The sequence below is a fragment of the Copadichromis virginalis genome, linkage group LG16 (assembly GCF_057382275.1).
Source record: "Copadichromis virginalis isolate Kocher_CV1m ecotype Utaka linkage group LG16, C_Virginalis_male_GT1.1, whole genome shotgun sequence".
In the NCBI taxonomy this organism is placed as follows: domain Eukaryota; kingdom Metazoa; phylum Chordata; class Actinopteri; order Cichliformes; family Cichlidae; genus Copadichromis; species Copadichromis virginalis.
In genome coordinates, this window is record NC_140633.1 from 31,507,750 (window position 1) to 31,525,798 (window position 18,049).

At 41.7% G+C, this 18,049-nt stretch overlaps 1 protein-coding gene across 1 annotated transcript in view; it reads left to right on the top strand.

Moving 5' to 3' along the window:
* Positions 1–18,049, top strand: part of clasp1a (cytoplasmic linker associated protein 1a) — a 95,719-nt gene that overhangs the window by 218 nt on the left and 77,452 nt on the right. The window contains exon 2 of the mRNA XM_085434420.1: positions 3,489–4,164. Coding sequence (XP_085290546.1) covers positions 3,967–4,164 — 198 coding nt within the window. The 5' untranslated portion in view covers positions 3,489–3,966. The remainder of the gene's footprint in view (positions 1–3,488; positions 4,165–18,049) is intronic.

Sequence of the window (18,049 nt, forward strand, 5' to 3'; positions counted from 1 at the left end):
GTGCCGCCCCGGCTGTGGACTGACGTTTCATTGAAAGGTTGCTAGGAGGGCTAGCTGCAGCTTTTATTCCTATACACACCCCTGTCTGGCTCTCAGACCGAGGCCGGCCTGCTGTTTTATGGGGGGGAAGAAGGAAAAAGAGGTTCACGGTCAGCTGGGGCGGAGGAACACGGGCTCGGGGAAGGGGCGGGGGAGCGGGCTTTGGCTGGGAGCTGTCAGGGCTGCAAGGCTAGCAGGGGCTCAGCTAACGTTTGCACAAAAGCAAAGCTGTGTGTGTGTGTGTGTGTGTGTGTGTGTGTGTGTGTGTGTGTGTGTGTGTGAGAGAGTGAAATGAGTGGCCTGTTAAAAGTGGTAAATAGTCATGTTAGCATTGAAACAGTAAACAGGTGCGAAGACAGACGAATGAGCTTGTTCTATTGAATGGATGGATTATTAATAACAGCCCCCACCTGACCCCCTCATTGTCAGCAGTTTTTATAAAAAATAACTTTGGTGTATTTGGTGTATTTGTATAATTCTACCTTAATACTGTGACAAATCTATCCAAATTAAAAGGCTTTTAATTATTTTTCCAGCATTTCTGAGCCACCATAATTTCATAGGTACAGGAGATACTCAGAATAAACATTTGTACCTCCTTCAAGTGTCAAAATCAAATTTTTTCATCAGTATGATTCCTTCTGATTCCTTCAGCGGGATCTCTGTGATATCCAGGAACAGTAACGAACATTGGTAACCTGGATGTTTGATCTGTTTACTGATAGTTCAGTGGAGGAAATTCCCCCAAAAAGTGTGAGCTGGGGGTCTTACAATCACCAAGTAAAACTAGGTGTTTTCTTCTCACTGCCCATTGTTTTGAGCAGCACTAGATATGTTCTAATTTAAAAACTTGACATAACGATGATGAGTTAGATTTTAATCTCACTTATAAAAACAAATAATAAGGAAAAATATTTTTTTGCTTTCATTTTCACTCTGAGGCTCTTGTTTTTTCTTGTGTTGTAACTCAAGCGTACCTTTTTCTTTTACAGCGGTGCATTTCGGCCCTTCCCTGAAAGCTCAAACTCACTTGCTGTTTAGTTCTGCTCGAGCTAAGATGAAGCTGAGAGCCACTTTCTTTAGATGAACCTGTAGAGTGACTGTCTGCAGCTGCCTTTGTCTCTCAGGCCTCGGTTATGGCTAACGTGTTGGTCATCGCTCAGCTGAACTGTGATGCCGATGCAGCTCCTCATTTATACTTGTGCTTGAGGCACGCTCATCACACTGCTGTCTGCTTCTTAAAACTAGTCTGCTGCAGTAGTTGGCAAATTGATTTAACACATTATTTACGTTTTAATACCACAGCTCACTTTCATTATTTGGCTCTGAGATGTTACAGTGCCACCTGTCAAAATCTGCAGCTCACCTGTGTGTGTGTGTGTGTGTGTGTGTGTGTGTGTGTGTGTGTGTGTGTGTGTGTGTGTGTGTGACATAACGTTGTAAATAGACAAGGATGAAAGTGAGCAGATGACAGCCATGCTAACCTACACGTTTCAGTACTCGAATGCAGGAAGGAAAACTGGTTGTAAATCAGCAGGGTCAAATGTCATATAGCCATGTGACCAGAGCGATGAGTAACGGTGTCCTTCGCTGGCAGTGAGGTCGCTAACCTGCAGGAAAAGAGGGGCTTTTGTGTCAGCTTATCACTTCCCAGTGTGGTCAAATTGAGTGCTCACAGCAGGCCGGGATGACCCTCAGGTCAACTGATCATCTGTAACTGCCTGCAGCACACAGGCAGAGGTGAGAGTTTGGAAATGATGGCGTTCCAGTATCTTTTTTTTTAATCCATGCTTTGTGGAAAAAACAGACCATGGACTCAAACTGACAGGCCAATTTTAGCTGGTAGTGCTGAGCTGCACACACACATACATATGCTTACACACAGCCTGATTGTCTCATCCTGTCATTTGTTTTAGCTATTTTATCTTCACTTTAAAAGCTGTGAAACAGGCAGATAACCTGCTCTGTGTCCCCACACTGTTTACCGCTGGTCCAATAAACAGAAAGTACTCAACATATTTACGGCACCGTGACGGTCATAGTCCAGCGAGTCTGGCTCGTATCTCTATTCTTGAGGACATGCAGGTTAAATTTTCACCTGATAGAGGCTATGCAGGAATTCCTTCAAGTTTTATAAAGAGGAGGAGTGGTGTGATAGAGCCGATTGGGAGTGTAGCTCCTGTGTTTGTGTTTTAATGATGGGGGCAGATGTGTGGTTGAGAGCAGATTAGTGTAAGGTACACGCAGGTGACTGATTCAAAATTTTATATATATATATATATATATATCAATTTATGAATAAATATGTTAAAAGCATTATTGCTTTATTTTTTTACCTCCACGCGTGTATGGAGGATTAAAAACACTACAGAGGATGTAATGCACTTTTCTCCTGCGTATCTAAGGCCTCACTAAATCGGCTCCAAGCGGTTCAAAATGCTGCAGCAAGGCTTTTAACCCACAGCAATAAATTTTCCCATATCACTCCTATACTAAAATCCCTGCATTGGCTTCCGGTTGAGTATAGATATAAGTTTAAAATCCTCACCTTTACGTTTATGTCTCTACAAGGTGAGGCCCCCATCTATATCTCGGAGCTTCTCCAGCCCTATTCTCCAAAGCGGACTCTTAGATCCACTGATAGCGGTCGTCTATCTATTCCACGGACTCGTCTGAAAACAAAGGGGGATCACGCTTTTCAAACCCTGGCTCCAATACTGTGGAACGGTTTACCCTCCTCACTACGCACCATCGACACGGTGGCCTCTTTTAAAAAAACAGCTTAAAACTCATCTGTTTAGACAGGCATTTGGGTAATGTTAATGCGTAATATGTTGTTTTATTTTATATTTATATTGTACTATTGCTTGTTTGATATGCTTTTATACTTCCTTTATGTTGCTATATTGTTTGTTTGACATGTCTTCTTGTGAAGCACTTTGTAACAGCGTTTTTGTCTTAAAAAGTGCTATATAAATAAATTTTACTTACTTACTTACTTACATTTGAAGTAAAAATACTGTTTGGCATTCACTGGGAAGTATTTGGTTGTTACCACCCGGCCTTTGAGGCATAGCATAAAATGGAGGGTGACAACAAAATAAATGTCCCTGTAAAGCCAAGTTAGGAGTATATTCATGGCAGAGAAATACTGCTGGCTGCATGAAGCCGGAACTGTTACTTTGAAACCAGCTAAGCCCCAAGATATGATCCTTCACGTGGGAATCCATCCACTGGCTGTTAGAGGCAGCAAGCTACAAGGGGAAGGTCATTATCTTAATAATCTGGTCTTATTTTGGAAAAGCTAAACATTGTGTGCTTACAGTGTTTTGTTTTTTTGCAGTGGGAGATGTTTCTTTTTTTGTTGTTGGACAAATATGTAAATAAATATGTGATCAATAATGGCCTGAAATAACCTTCCTTCGTTCTGTGTTTCCTTGCTCTTGCAGGGCAGCCCCGTTCAGTTTTGGGGACAGGTCATGGAGCTCTAAGCTAGCACTCTCCATCCATCTCCATCTGCTGCCAGAAGCGCCTTTTCCAGCCTGCTGCTGTGGTTTGGCTCCGACTCCTCTAAGAGAAGAAGAGGGAGGAGTAAACTTCCCCCAGCTGCTGTGCAGACACACACATGCTGCATTGCTGCCATTCCCCAAGCCCTACTCCATCTATCCCGGGGGCACAGCCATTAGCTTGCTAGCAGGCTAGCACTTGGCACAGAAAGGCGGCCTGTCCCGAGGGACCAAACACAAGCAGACTGTACTGTGGCCTCCTCCTTTTGTCCTCACTTTTCAGGTCATACCCACCAAGTGGAACTCCTTTTGTCCAGCTGTCACTCCCACTGCTCTGAGCAGTGGAGGATTGCTAGCGATCAGTCAATCAAACAGCCGGGCAGACTGAGGAAGCCAGAGGGCGTGTTTACCAGACAGCAGAATGATGGAGCCTAGCATGGAAAACTGTCTGGCCCTGGTCCTGCAGAAGGACATGGGCCGAAGGCTGCAGGTTGGCCAGGAGATCATTGATTACATTCTGGACAAGGAAAAGTCCCATGACTTGGAGCAGGACCAGACAGCGCTGGACAAGATGGTCGATGGCATCGCCAGCTCCTGGGTCAACTCCAGCAACTTCAAGGTAAACTAGACTGATGTTTCAGGATGTGTCTGATGTGTCTTCCAGACACCCCTCAGAGGATCAAGTAGCTTTGTAATTCCTCACAGGTGGCGTGGTTTATTGGTGTAGTAGTGGTTAGTGTTACGGCCCTAGCAAGAAGCCTGTCTGCTTGTTCTTCATGCATGTCTGTAGATTTTCTTGCTGGGTTTCCTGCTTCTGTCTGAAGATACTTATGTGTAGATAATGGGAGATTCTCAGTTGGCTGTAGGTGTGGATATAAGTGCAAGAGGTCTTCCTTTTTTCTTTTTTAGCCCAAGATGGAAAATCTGTGAAGAGTGTGGATAGATGGATGGAATGAATTAATTCCCATTCGTTTTTTGTTTCAAGACCTTTTCACACTTAAAAGTCCAACCAGAATATAGGGTAATATATTTGTTTTTAATTCCTCTAAATCATTCTCATCTTTGTTGTTTATTTCACTTTAAATAGGAGCAGAAATTCTAAAAATGAGCTCCATGTTTTATTCAGTAAGTCATGAAACCAAGAAGAGAGACCATGATCTCTCCAGCCAAGTGTTTACTGAGCTCAGAGATCAGGTGTGCTGAAGATGAGAAGTTTTCTCATATATTTCAATACAATAAGAATTTTATCTTCATTTTCACCCCCTGCTGGTCATTAGAAAGAGAGAAGATTTGGTTTAGCAGAAGCTACATCCCTCTTTAATAAGCAGTCTGTGGGATTAAAGTGAAAAGTGTGAGGACCTGTGAACGTGCCTGCAGACAGACGTTTATCACAGCACTCATGTTTCTCTGCAAAAGAGCTTTTTTCCCCACAATTAACAGCCCATTTTCCACCCACTCAAACGCTCCTCCTAGAGCCTGTTGTGTTTAACAGCGTGCTCAAGGTGTTTTTATTAGGAAATGTCTGCCATAGCTCACAATCAAAGCTGCTCATGTTTGAGATGAAGCAACTTTATGGTTTTATGTAAAAGCTGAGTCATGTAGAAGAAGAAGAAGAAAGTGTGTACATTATTGTACTTTATTGAGCCCCGTGGGGAAATTGCTCTCTGCATTTAACCCATTCACTCAGTGAAGCAGTGGGCAGCCATTGGGCGCCCGGGGAGCAGTGTGTAGGGACGGTACCTTGCTCAGGGGTACCTCAGGGTAGCTGTTAAGGGGAATCGAACCCCCGACCTTCCGATCATGGGGCAACCACTCTACCTACTGAGCTATCCCTGCCCTAGGGCCGAATGATAACAGTTTACCTTCCATGAATAACAGATTCCAATCAAAACTATTCCTTTTGTGTAGGAGGTGCACTTCCTTGTTATTGTGAACTCATAGAATGAGCTTTTGTAGTTTGTTTGAGCAGGAATTTTCAGTATTCATCACTGCAGCGCTGCAAGGCAAACTGTTCCTCAGACTAGCATTATTGTTTCCCTTGCCCTGTAGTTGGATGGCATTCTTCTCTGATTGATTGGACTTTATTCTGGGAGTTCAATCCAGGGCACAGTTTTATCTGACCTGAAAAGCGATTCCATCAGCAGCTCATTCCGTGCCCAAACACTGATTGCTTTTCTCTGCCGTGGCTGTAAGAAGACATTGTTTACCAAAGCTCGGGTTTCACGTTGCGATATGCTGCTTTGGCTCTCTGCAGGCCTGAAAATGTCAGAGATATGTGCCTGAACAAAGCCAAGCCTGCCCTCGATGCCCTACATACTGCAGCTCTGCGAGGATGGGGAAGGACTTCACTTGTATTGCTTTTTCTGCAGTCTCATTGGTCCAGCGGAGCCTGATGGTGGTTTTTGTGTGCTTCAAATGACCACATCTGGCACTGCGATGGTTGTGCTGGGAGATGTCTGGTGCATGCCTGAGAGAAAGAGTTTGCAGTTTGGGGTTAGGAGTGTTTAATTCGCTGGTTGTAGCTCAGATGGAGGGGCAGATATGAGGAGGCTGCTGCCAAACTACATTTTTTTGTCCTGTCATGGGTCCAATTTCAGTGTTTCTCATTGCATACTCTGTACTTGAGCAAGCTGCACATGTATTGTGTGATTTGTTTTCATTTTGTCATTAACATTTTACTATTATTTGCACTTGGTTCAAGTTGCTTTTATTGAAAGATGTGCTGAAGGGCAAAATAAGACTCGCAAAACCAAAAGTCAGCACAGTAATGGTTTTTATCTCAATTATCTTGTTTTAATAATTACAGACACCCAAAATTATAACTGAAGTTAAAAGCTGGTTAATTGCACAGCCCTGATTGAGTGTCTCACACTGACTTTTGGTCCATGTTGGGCTGCAGCTGGTGATGGTGGTGCTAGTTCTATTCTGGAAATCCTCTGTTAGCTGGAGGATAACTCTATCCAGAGACTGCAGCAGGTGGAGAACCAGGACTACCAGCTGCAGAGCAACATGGAGGAGATGGAGTCTGTTTGAGGGAGGCGGAGCTCTGTTATTTATTGTCACAAAGCATATAGAGTAGATGTGCTGTGGCCACATTCAGAATCTAATTCTGCAGTAAACACTGTGAAACTCCTCAGGAGGCACATAACTTTGCCTGAGAAGTGTATTATGGATAACATTTAGTTGTTGACTTCCAATTTAACTGCACACAGTTCAGGTAGCTGCCTCACATTTAGCAGAGGGAAATGGTTTTCTTGTGTTAATCAGCCACGTTAACTGCTGATACATCATATCCCCTGCAGGGGAATAGAAGCTGTATATTAACTTCAAAGTGAAGTGTCATTCAGCTACATCCTCTCTGCTAATCGCCTGTCCCGTCTTTGATGATGTCAGCTGGTGGGTTTTCACTTCAGACACAAACAAAAGCCGACGACTTTTCTGTCCAGTCTCGTTTCTATGCATTTGTTTGTGTCTTTGTAAAACTGTGATTTAGTTTCAACTAAAGGCTGAAAGCCTGAAGCATCTTCACCACAAAACACCCACCTGTGTTTGCTTTATGCTGAGGAAGAACTAATAGGAGCTTCTATACGAGGACATAAAGGCAGATCCTGCTCTCAGAAACTGACAAAACACAAGCTTAGACACATTTCACCAACACTTAAAGCTAAGCTGACTGAAACCCCAGAGCAGGGGAGGCAGGGGAGCCATGTGATGGTGCAGACACAACATAAATGGCTGTATCCGTGGATCATCTAAACCACAAGGGAATTTACTTTGGGGAAAAGGAACAAAGTAAATTTTCTGCTTATTTTTTGTACTTACACAAACTTGAGAAATGGCAAAAATGAGAAAAACGTAAAAAATGTCATTGGTGCCTCACTGCCGGCCTGTAAGACAAAGCTGCACAAGAGCTGATCCTGCAAAAGTGTCTCCTGCACGGTTGAGCAGCATCACAGGTGACACCAGGCTGTCGGAGCGATGACTTCGAGCCTCATCAACCCAGAAACCGTCACTGCCGTCAGCGTCAGTCCCACTCCCACCTCTGCATGGCAGAACGGAGAGCGAGGCACAGGAACGGAGGCATGATGGACGGTTACAAACAGGACACCAGCTCGTCTCCTTGAAGCAGGAAGTGTGAAAAAGGAATGGTGGGTGGAGGCTGTAGCGCAAATCCCATCCTTATTTATGGTTTGTTTTCCCCACAGTTTTATGTTTCTGCTTGTGGCACAAAATCCATCAACAGTAAAAGTGCAGAAAATTCATCCTAATGCACAACCTAGACAGGCGGTGGACTTGAATTCATAAATGACATTAATTTGCCTCTTTTTTTATTATAATTTACTAATTTGGTTTTCATCGGAATTCTATTCAAAAATGATTGCAGTCCCCTGAAAAAATATCTTTGAAGCATGATAGCTGCTTGAAGTTTTCCAAAAATCATGGTTTTTGTTTGTATTTTTGTTTTTGATATTGTTTTTGTTTTGTTTTGCTTTGTTTTTGTTTTTTTAAGAGCCAGGTGCACTTCCTTTATCGCACAAGGCAGTGGAAACGAAAACAAACACACCGTAAATGTGAAAGAAATAAACTGACGTGCTGATTGATCACAGGGGAACTCTGAGGATTAGTCTGAATCTTCAGGTGACTGTGACACAGCCACCACATTAAGCATAAATCTATCCGGAGCATGAGGACAGGCCTCCTTGTGATGTCATATCTCTGCCTCCACGCTTCTGTTGAGATGATTCAGCAGCTGAAACCACAGCTGGAAGGATCCTGTTGACCTGGCACACCCGGACACAAAGAAAAGACACACACACGCACACAAGTAGGATATTTTCTTCAGAAGGTGTCTGTCATCTGCCAGCATGACTGTTCTTGTTTGAAATTGCAAGTGCATGAATCACAAAGTCACTCAAAGAGTCAGAAAGGCCTGATGTTCATGCATCCTGCACATCACAGTCTGTTATATCCAACAAGAATATACTGGATAGGCTGTCAGATAAGATATGATAAATACTGTACAGGCTGAAAGTCCCCCCGTGAGATTAGGATAAGGAGCGCACACTAGTCCTCTGTCTGTGAACTTGTTCGAGTCTTTTGTTTGGTTTGAAAAACAGAGCAGCGTTGCTTTAGAAACAGTTTAATTTTGCTCTAAGAATATTTGTTGAGCCGCCTCGTGCTGTATGCTGTTGGTGACTTTAGCACAGACAGAGAGAGACACTGAACTATAAATCTCTGGGAGAATTCAGCTGCAGCAAAGATGATGGAAAAAGTGAAACTTGCAGGACCAAAAAAGCTGTTTAAAATCTTGTGTTTTGTGCAAATACAGGAAACCTTTAAAGAAGAATTTATTCGATTGCCTGATGATTCTGAGCATGCATCGAGCCGATCGGGATCCCTAGCCTTAAGTTACTTTTTGCTAAATGTGTGCAGTATATTGGAATTAAGGCATTTTGAAACCAGGGAAAACCAGCTTTGGCCCAGCTAGACCTTTAATCATAATGTTGATGATCACGCAAGCTGAAAATTCAGCACTTCCTTTGTGTTTCCAGTAATGCATTTTGGTCTTCTGATGATTTACCTGTTTGTCTGAAGAGTCTCTTTCAACACTTTTGCTTTTCAAATTAAGGTGTTTCCAAATAATGATGAGCCATAATAAGAATTCAGGATCAAAATTCAGTCTGAAAATTAAGATTAATTATAACTAAACTGCAAAACTTGAGAGATAAGTTGTTAATGTAAAAATCTGTTCAAAGGACTGTATCAGGCTGTATCACATGCAGAGTCATGTGATTCAGCCTCAACGTGCATCTTATCCTGACAGTTAATCCTGCAGAAGTCATATAAAAGATATTCTTATCTACTTTGTAATTTTGCAAGAAATAACAATTTAACTCTAAATGACCTTTTGTGGATCAGCTTCAGTATCATCAGGGAGCGGATCTTGTTTAATTCCACAACACATTCTGGGAATTGATTAGAAATCTCTGTTATATTCCCGACTAATATCCTGCCCCTCCACACGGAGTGTTTTCCCCTGACCTTGACCTCACAGCTAACCCGTATCTCATGTTTACTGTCTAAACAAAAGATAAGCGCAGAATAAAAGCACACCAAGTGAGTGAAAGCTGACATTTAGTTAAGACGACTATAAAAGACTGTAAAGCTCTTTCTTGAAACAGCTGCCTGGTATCAGAGGCATCCCCACCAAACCTCCATTTATGGCAAATGAATCCATCACCCTCTCCCCCTTCTACCCCTCTCTCTTTCTCTAACTAAATAGTTTCCACATTAGCTGCTAAGTGATCGGGACACTGCCTGTGTTCAGCTGACATCATGAGTAAAAGCCACAGGATCACAGGAAAACCTGATCTGTGGTTTCAAGAGGACACATTCTCTTCTCTTTGGTTGTTATTGTTGTTGTGTTGTTTAAACAGAGTCAAAGCAAATGCATTTTACTTCCTCGTGATCGAATAATGGAGGTAGGGTCAAAGCAGCACTGACAGGGAAGATGATTTGATGTATGACGTGTATTGTATTTGCTGCGTCGTGAGAAGAAAGGATTTAATTGTTATTTAAAACAGAAACTTGGAGCTTTGTGTTTTCCGAGGAACAAAAATTATTTAAATCAAAGAAGTGTTCCTCTTAAAATACCTTTTTCTTGTGTCACAAAGTACTTGGCAAATGAAACATTTGAACAAGTTCAAGGAAGAAAGTTCTTTAATAATTACTTTGTGAGAGCGCTGGGCTGGGTGATTAAATAAACTAGAATTTCAGGTATGCGTTTGGCTTCCAGAAAAAAACAAGATAATTTGGATTAAAAACAAATACTCTTTTGCATTTGTTTTGCTGTTCTTTTTCTCCAAAAATCAGATCCCTCCCAAATACTGTGAACACTTACGTTCCTGTGCATGAACTTACTCGATCAATAACACATCTCTATGACATCGTTATTTGTGTTTCTGTTTGAATGACAGCAAAGAGTTCACTCACTCACTTTTTGTACACACACCAACGCACTTTTGGATTCGTGGCTAAATCTCTTTATGGAAAACTGACCAGGATTATTGAGTGTGTTTTCCGGGAAAACTTTCTGACTGAACCGGTTTCAGCTCTGCGGAGAACTTTGGATCCTTCGTTAAATGTTAATCTCAGTTTAATTTGTCAAGATGTGTGCAGAGAGAGCTCAGAGGGGGAAACTGCAACGCAAAAAAGAGACAAAAATGAAGGAAAACAAAACAAAATCCTACATTTCTTAAGTGTGAAAGCAAAGGGCAGGTGTTCCTTTATAAGAGCTTTCTGAAATAGCCTTTTCATATTTTCATTGATGTTTCTCTGTGGTAAACAGACTTTACCACCATTAAGTACTGTTACAGTGTCACGCTGACCCGTCTTAAATTTTGAGGCTTAACCCAATTACGGCCACACCACCACTGCAGCAAACATCACATAAAGGACTAATTCTGTCGTTAATCCCAGACTTAAACCGTGTCCTCAGGAACGCTGAACAGAAGACTGACGGGCAACACAACACAGCTTTTATTAATAAAAAGAATAATAATAATAATAAAGGGACCGCAGTTTGAAAAAGTAAGAAATCAGGTATTTAAACTCAAAAAACATCAGCAGGGTAACTGTGAATAACAAAATGATTCTAATAAATCCATGTACAGAATCCACATAATTGTCCCTTTACCTTGATGAACCCTAATAACCCAAACCAGGAATATTCACCATTAATGCCGTCAGGATTAAGGTTACCATTCAATGGTATTAAAGCTGAACCCAGTGCGGTATCCGCTTAATAAACCCAAATCCTTCAGACTGTGTGGAGTTTGGCTTAGAAGCTCTTCAGGTTTTTGTTTGGACAATTCTGAGTAAAAAGAGTTTATCTTCATATGATTTTTTTTAATTTTTTTTTATGAGATATTTTCCATAAACTACAGAAGGGACAAAACAAAGTGCACCAGTTGAATCACCAGTTGTGATGAATCCTGCTTCCGGGCCCAAAGTACTCTGCATTTAATAAGGCTGTTGTGTTTTTAACATGTTTTAATGCTTTGTATCTTGTTCTATTTAATCTCAACAAGCCGCTAAAAACAGTCAGTGATCCCTGACGGCTTCTCTCGGTTTTAATTACCACCTTCCTGTCCTTTAGTAGATTATAGAGGCTTTTTTTCTGTAAAAGTTTTGGTAATTTTGTAATGTCATGGATGACATGAATTTTTCTGATGCTTAAATGTTAAACAGATTAGCTACTGTGAATAAATAGGCTTATTCTAATGGGGTCAGGTGTCAGGCTAGTAGATGGAGGGATGGACCTAATGTTCTGAAGCACTAAGCATCCTTTTCATGTGTTCGTTACTCATCAGTTTAGTTATCATGTCTGCAGTCCTGTTTTTAGCCCTGTGAAACCCGCCTCCCCTCTTATCTAAACGAATCGCAGTGTTGGAGACGTTCCTTTTGTTCACCACTGTACCGTCCCCAGCAGCAGCTGTAAATGCCCTTCTCCCGGTTCCCACCCCTCTGCCAGTAAAACTCTGTCCTGTGGGGGGGAACCCTCTGTAGCCCAGACGTAATCTGCTCTCTTCTTTAATCTGCTCAGCTTGAGGATTTTTTCCCCCCTTTTTCTCTCACATAAGCCAACATTTCCATGTGTGATTCAATCCCCCAGTTTGTGAAAGACAGTCTGATTTCACCCTGCTGCTGTCTTGCTGAATCCTCCCCGATGTAAATTGAATTTGAAATTTTGTCCAGTAAACAATTAGTTGGCAGTTGATGAGCACGACAGTCTGGCAGATAGACATAGAAGAGACTACTGAGTCAGCTCAGCCTGGTTTGGTTTGCCTTTGTCATTATAACATACACAGAGTCTTATCAGCAGCACAGCAGCCTGAGGATTCATCCGTCAGAGTTCGTCCCTGCCAGTGTGTTTAAGTTGCTCAGTTGTATTGTTGTTAGGACTGCCACAAACAATTATTTTGATAGTCGACTAGTCCTTCATTTCATTATTTTTGTGATTAGTCGACTAATCAGATCATGCATCCATTGAACGTAAAACATACATCTTATTGCACCAGCATGCATCTCCTCTTATATAACTATCATTAGCACATACCTTTCTTCAAGCTGTAAGCTAACTAAAAATAAAGACAAGATGATAGTTTATTAAACTTTTAATGAAATTTGCAGATTGTCTCAGTGGAGTTTAATAAACTCAGCCGTCTGCTCCTTGCTATCTAAAATACAACAAGACATTGGAGTAAATTCTACCATCTCACACTTCTGTTTAATCAGTTTTCTGTTTGACATTTATTCAGCCAGTTGAAAACTATAACTTAATCTCAGCCAAACTGATTTACTCTGGAACAAATAAAATACTGAAAAAAGCCAAACAAGAAATTTTTTAAGTTATCTAAGTGACTACTAGATCATGTTTGTCGGCCGTATTTAGAGCAGTCTACGAATTTGGACAGCCTTCGCCGCGTCGCTGTAACGTAATCGGCCTACAAGTGCGGCCTCCGAAGGCCCATGAATTTGGACACAGCTGGAGACTGCTTCTTCTTCTTTGGCGTTTAATAGCAGCTGGCATCCTTGTAGATGCATTGCTGCCATCTTCTGTTTCACTCCGTTATTACACTCTTTTCAGGATCTTACAAAGCCTCAACTGACTCGTTGACTATTAAATTAATCGTCGACGATTTTGATGGTCAATGTAATCGTGACTAGTCGACTAATCGTGGCAGCTCTAATTGCTGTGAGTAGTTTAAAAAGGTGCTTTGTATGACCTAAAGTTTGCTGAAGCTGTTTTCACATACGCTCTGCATTTCTGAGCTTTTCTAACCTGATAGAAGCAAACACTGTTCAACAGATTAATTCAGATCAGTCGGTCTCCTGAGTAAAGAAACCGTGTGGCTTTAGATGTAAACGACATCCAGGCGGCTGCCTCGCCTAAAGCACACCCGAGTATTTGCAGTACTGAGAACACATCGCTCTCACTAATTTTAGCTGGGGAAAAAATTAGCTGAAACCCAAAAAGTTTTTCATATCAGGCTGTAAACATGTTCACTTTTGCTGTTTTCAGATATTTTAACATGGAAGTCTATGGAACTGATTCAGCAGAAGCTTGAGCCTCATGAGGACATTAGAGGAACTGCACCTTTTTGCGCTACAGCTTCATTTTATGACCTCGGGGGTTGCTGGTCATTTCCATCACTCTCAGCTTTCTTTAACTATTTTAAACTTCTTTGACATCAGGACTCTTTTTGTTCCCACTATTACTCCGGTTCTTCCACCACCCAACTAAAAAAAAAAAGCCATCAACCATGGCTACTAGTTGAGCCTTTATTCTCCCAGAGGTTTAAACCCAGTTACTGACATTACTGCTCAGTACCAACAGTGACTACAAAAACTTGCACAATGTATTGCTAAAAAAGTTAAGAGAACAATAAAATAATCTTTAAAAAATGAAACTAAATGTGTGCTGGGTAGTTTGTTCATTGGCTAATCAAACCAGTGTAGGTCAACAAAGAGTCTGATGGTAGGGCTGCACGATTAATTGTTAGAAAATCGCGATCTCGATTCATACTTATGTGCGATTTCATTTCCAAATGACAACGATTTAAAAAAACAAAACAAAAGACGACGACGATTGTACCGCATTTTGATCCGGGACGTAATCTGCATGAAAACAAGCGCTCACTCTTCCTGCTCAACAAATGACAAGGGCGGAGCCTTATACCACGTGATACAGAAGCTGTGCCGTGTGATGCTAAAATTAGCAGGGGAAAAAACAACGGAGAACACGTCAGGGATGACGAGAAAGTGACAGGAGAAAATCCGTCCCGGTCAACCACCCAAACATCAATAACGGGAACCTTATACAGCGCTTCCCTATACACGTCGAACTTCTGCAGGCACAAAGAAATTACGGAGGCTATCACTTATCACCTGACCAAAGATATGGCTCCCATCAACACTGTGCAAAACGAGGGATTCAGGAAAACGATCAACACCCTAGACAAACGCTACACAGTGTCGTCCCGCAACTATTTTTCTATTGTTGCACTACCTGCTCTATACACGCAGTGTCGAGCAACGGTGGAGACGGCATTTCAAGCAGTACAACATTTTGCGGAAACCACAAAATTTGAGACATTTGTTGTTTTTATGTTTAGTTATTGTTTTTATGTTCAGTCTCAACTGTTACGAAGTTGATGTGCAGTAAATAAGTGCAATAAATATTTATATTGGAAAAGAGAATCGTGATCTCAATTCTAAGCCAAAAAATCATGATTCTCATTTTATGCAAAATCGTGCAGCCCTATCTGATGGTGACATCTGAGAGAGAGAAGGCTCAGCAAAATTACATAAAGCGAGGAAGTAAACCACTTAAAGGTTGATGAGAGCCTTGCAGTAATGCAGCCATCTTACTTTGTCTTCCAACAATTATCAGGTGGCACCGCGCTGAGTGCGCAGTCACACCTGAGGCCGTGCAGATAAAGCACTCACTGAGCCAGCCACCTTAACCACGTCGTCCTCCTGCCTAGGAGGAAGTTGGAGTGTGTTAAAGCTGTAAGAAAAGAGGCCTTCTCTATGTTTGTTCCTCATAAGCTACCCTTCAGGCACTGATCAGCTGAACGTCAATGAGTTTGTTTCAGCTGAAACACTGACATATTCAAAGTGATTCTTTATGTTCCTGAAACTGGAATAAACCTGGTTTCATACGTCTGACTTACAGTCTGGTTTTTAATGATCTTTGTATATTTTCAAACGTACACGTGAAGCAGATTTATAGTAGAAGCCGGAGAGAAAAAACATGTCTGACAGAGATTCAAAGAAGAAATGAATAAGAAATATGTTCCCATTTGTTTATGTGGCTTCATAAACAAATGGGAAGATTTCAAATCATTTTCAGTGGAAGCCAGTTTAGCTCTTTGGTCTTCCTCCCAACAAAAACACATTCACGTAACAGCGCGCCAAATCTACCCTGTCCTAGAGTTATAATGCTGTCAGAACTATTTTTGTATTTTACTAAGAATTAATCAATCAATCAATCTTAGTTCTTGATTGCTAAAATAATCAATAGCAGCAGCCCTAATTGGATTGTGGGGTAGGAACTGTTTTAGAGTTTCTGAAATGGGACTAACAGAAGAAGTTTGAGAACCGCTGCCTTAAACACAAACTCGGGTAGCAGCTGAATGCAGCTCTTTTCCACTAGTACCTACTCGGGTCAGCTCGGCACTAGGGCTGCCACAAACGATTATTTTGATAGTCGACTAGTCACTGATTATTTTTGCGATTAGTCGACTAATCAGATCATGAACGTAAAACGTACAGCTTATTGCACCAGCATGCATCTGGTCTTATATAACTATCATTAGCTTACAGCTTTAAGTGTTTAAGGTATGTGCTAAGTAAAAATAAAGACAAAATGATAGTTTAGATTGTTTCGGTGAAGTTTAATAAAAACCTTTCTATCTAAAATATAACGGGACACCGGAGTATATTCTCGAGCATCTCACACTTCTGGTAATCAGTTGTCTGCTTGACATTTATTCAGCTGTGTAAAAACTATAACTTTAATCTCAGCCAAACCGATTTACTCAGAAACAAATAAAATACTGAAAAAAAGCCAAACAATAACATTTTTAAGTTATCTAAGTGACTTATATATCATGTTTAACCTGAGTAGCGAAAGACGGCGGTGGGTTTGAAAACGATTTGCCAGGAGTCCGGTGTTTTCACCGGGTCTAGTGAGCCTTGAACCTAGCTATCGAGCTAGTGGGTAACAGACGTCTCCGACAACGTCGGAGCGCTTTTGAAAATATGTGGTGTCTTGATAAACTGAGCAGCTATTTGAAGTTTACACAGCTACATTCCTGCCTGAAAATATGTTAAACGTTTATTTTGTGACCCAGAAAGAATAATAAGAGTAACATTAAAACTAACTAGCTGCTGCCATTGCTGGAAACTGAGCAGGGCTGCGCTATGAATTCTGGGACACAGTCTTCTTCTTCGGGGTTTGGCATCCTTGTACATGCAGTGCTGCCATCTTCTGTTTCAGTCCGTTATTACACTCTTAAATCCTAGTACTTATTCCTGCGTCTTTTGGGATCTTACAAAGCTTCAAACGATGCGTCGACTATTAAATTAGTCATCGACGATTTTGATAGTCGATGTAATCGTGACTAGTCGACTAATCGTGGCAGCCCTACTCGGCACAGCACGCCTCAACTCGTTTTCTACCAGGTACCAGTTACCTTTTTCTAGTACCTACTTTGCAGCTGTTCCAAACGATCTGAGGTGATCTGAGCCACCAACTGGTGTCACTCATCACTCGATGAGTCATGAAAGTGCCTGCCATTTTTGAAAGCCAGCAATGGGGAAACTGGCTACACAAAAGACAGCACAGTGGCCACGAGTCTGACAAATAGCCATACACAGCAGCAGGTATACCATCGTCTCAAGTCCTCCTTTGTTGTGACATTTGCGTCGCATGCAAATGATTTTGGCTGTGTTTGGCTGTGTTGCTATAACGACTCCATGTGCCCAAGTGGTACTTAATTGAAATGGAAAAAAACAAAAACCAAGTTGAGCCAAGTAGGTACTAGAGGAAAAGGCTTATTATCTGACTACAGCTCTGAACCTGAACTGTGGTCAACTGTGGCTTGAGTAGCAACATTCAGGCCCTTAAGGCTGCCTCCTCCCACGCTCCACCTTCACATGTTATTTCATAAAGCGGCCAGCGGGTGTGGACTGTGATGTTGTGCCTGCAGTTTGCTGTCCATTGTAACGTTGTGACTCTAGTGTTGCAGTGCAGCACGTGGCAGAAAATATCTCAGCCTCTGCTTCAGGACTTGCATCATGATCAGTGCAGCAGTCAGTCAGAGGAGACGCCCTTCAGTAAGGTGAAAGTCAGCTCTTTGATCTGTGTATTACCTGCTAGACTGGGCTGAAGTATTTGGAAGTGGAACAACATACCAGAGCTTGATCTGTGAGTTTGAAAGTTCATCAGGCAAAGCATCACCTTAAAGAAAACTTGAGCAGCACAGATCTGCTGTACAGTCCTGAGTCGTCTCAACGCAGCGTCTGATTGTCCAACAGCATTTTCAGAGGGTGTTTCTGAGTTCTTCATGCACTGAAACATTTTTGGAACCAGCATAAAAAAGTCTGAATAAATTAACGAACACTGCCTCATTGCCTTTAGTATATGCTAATAAAATGTGCTTCAGTGTAAACTTATCCCCACCAGAGGCTCATTTAGAGTCATAAAACGCTGAACTCTATCACGGAACTCCTTTTTTTGACAATTTTTCCTAACTGAACCCACGAAACCGTAGGTGAGGGCCTGTGTCCACAAAGGTTGATTGATTAGTTAACTCAATTTCGAGGTTAACTTCTACGCTAATGTAACTCACTGTTAATGTTGGGAAGGTGAAGAGGGGTACTGAAACACTGAGAGCATCTGTGGTACTTGGAAAGAATCCAGATATTTGTTGAAT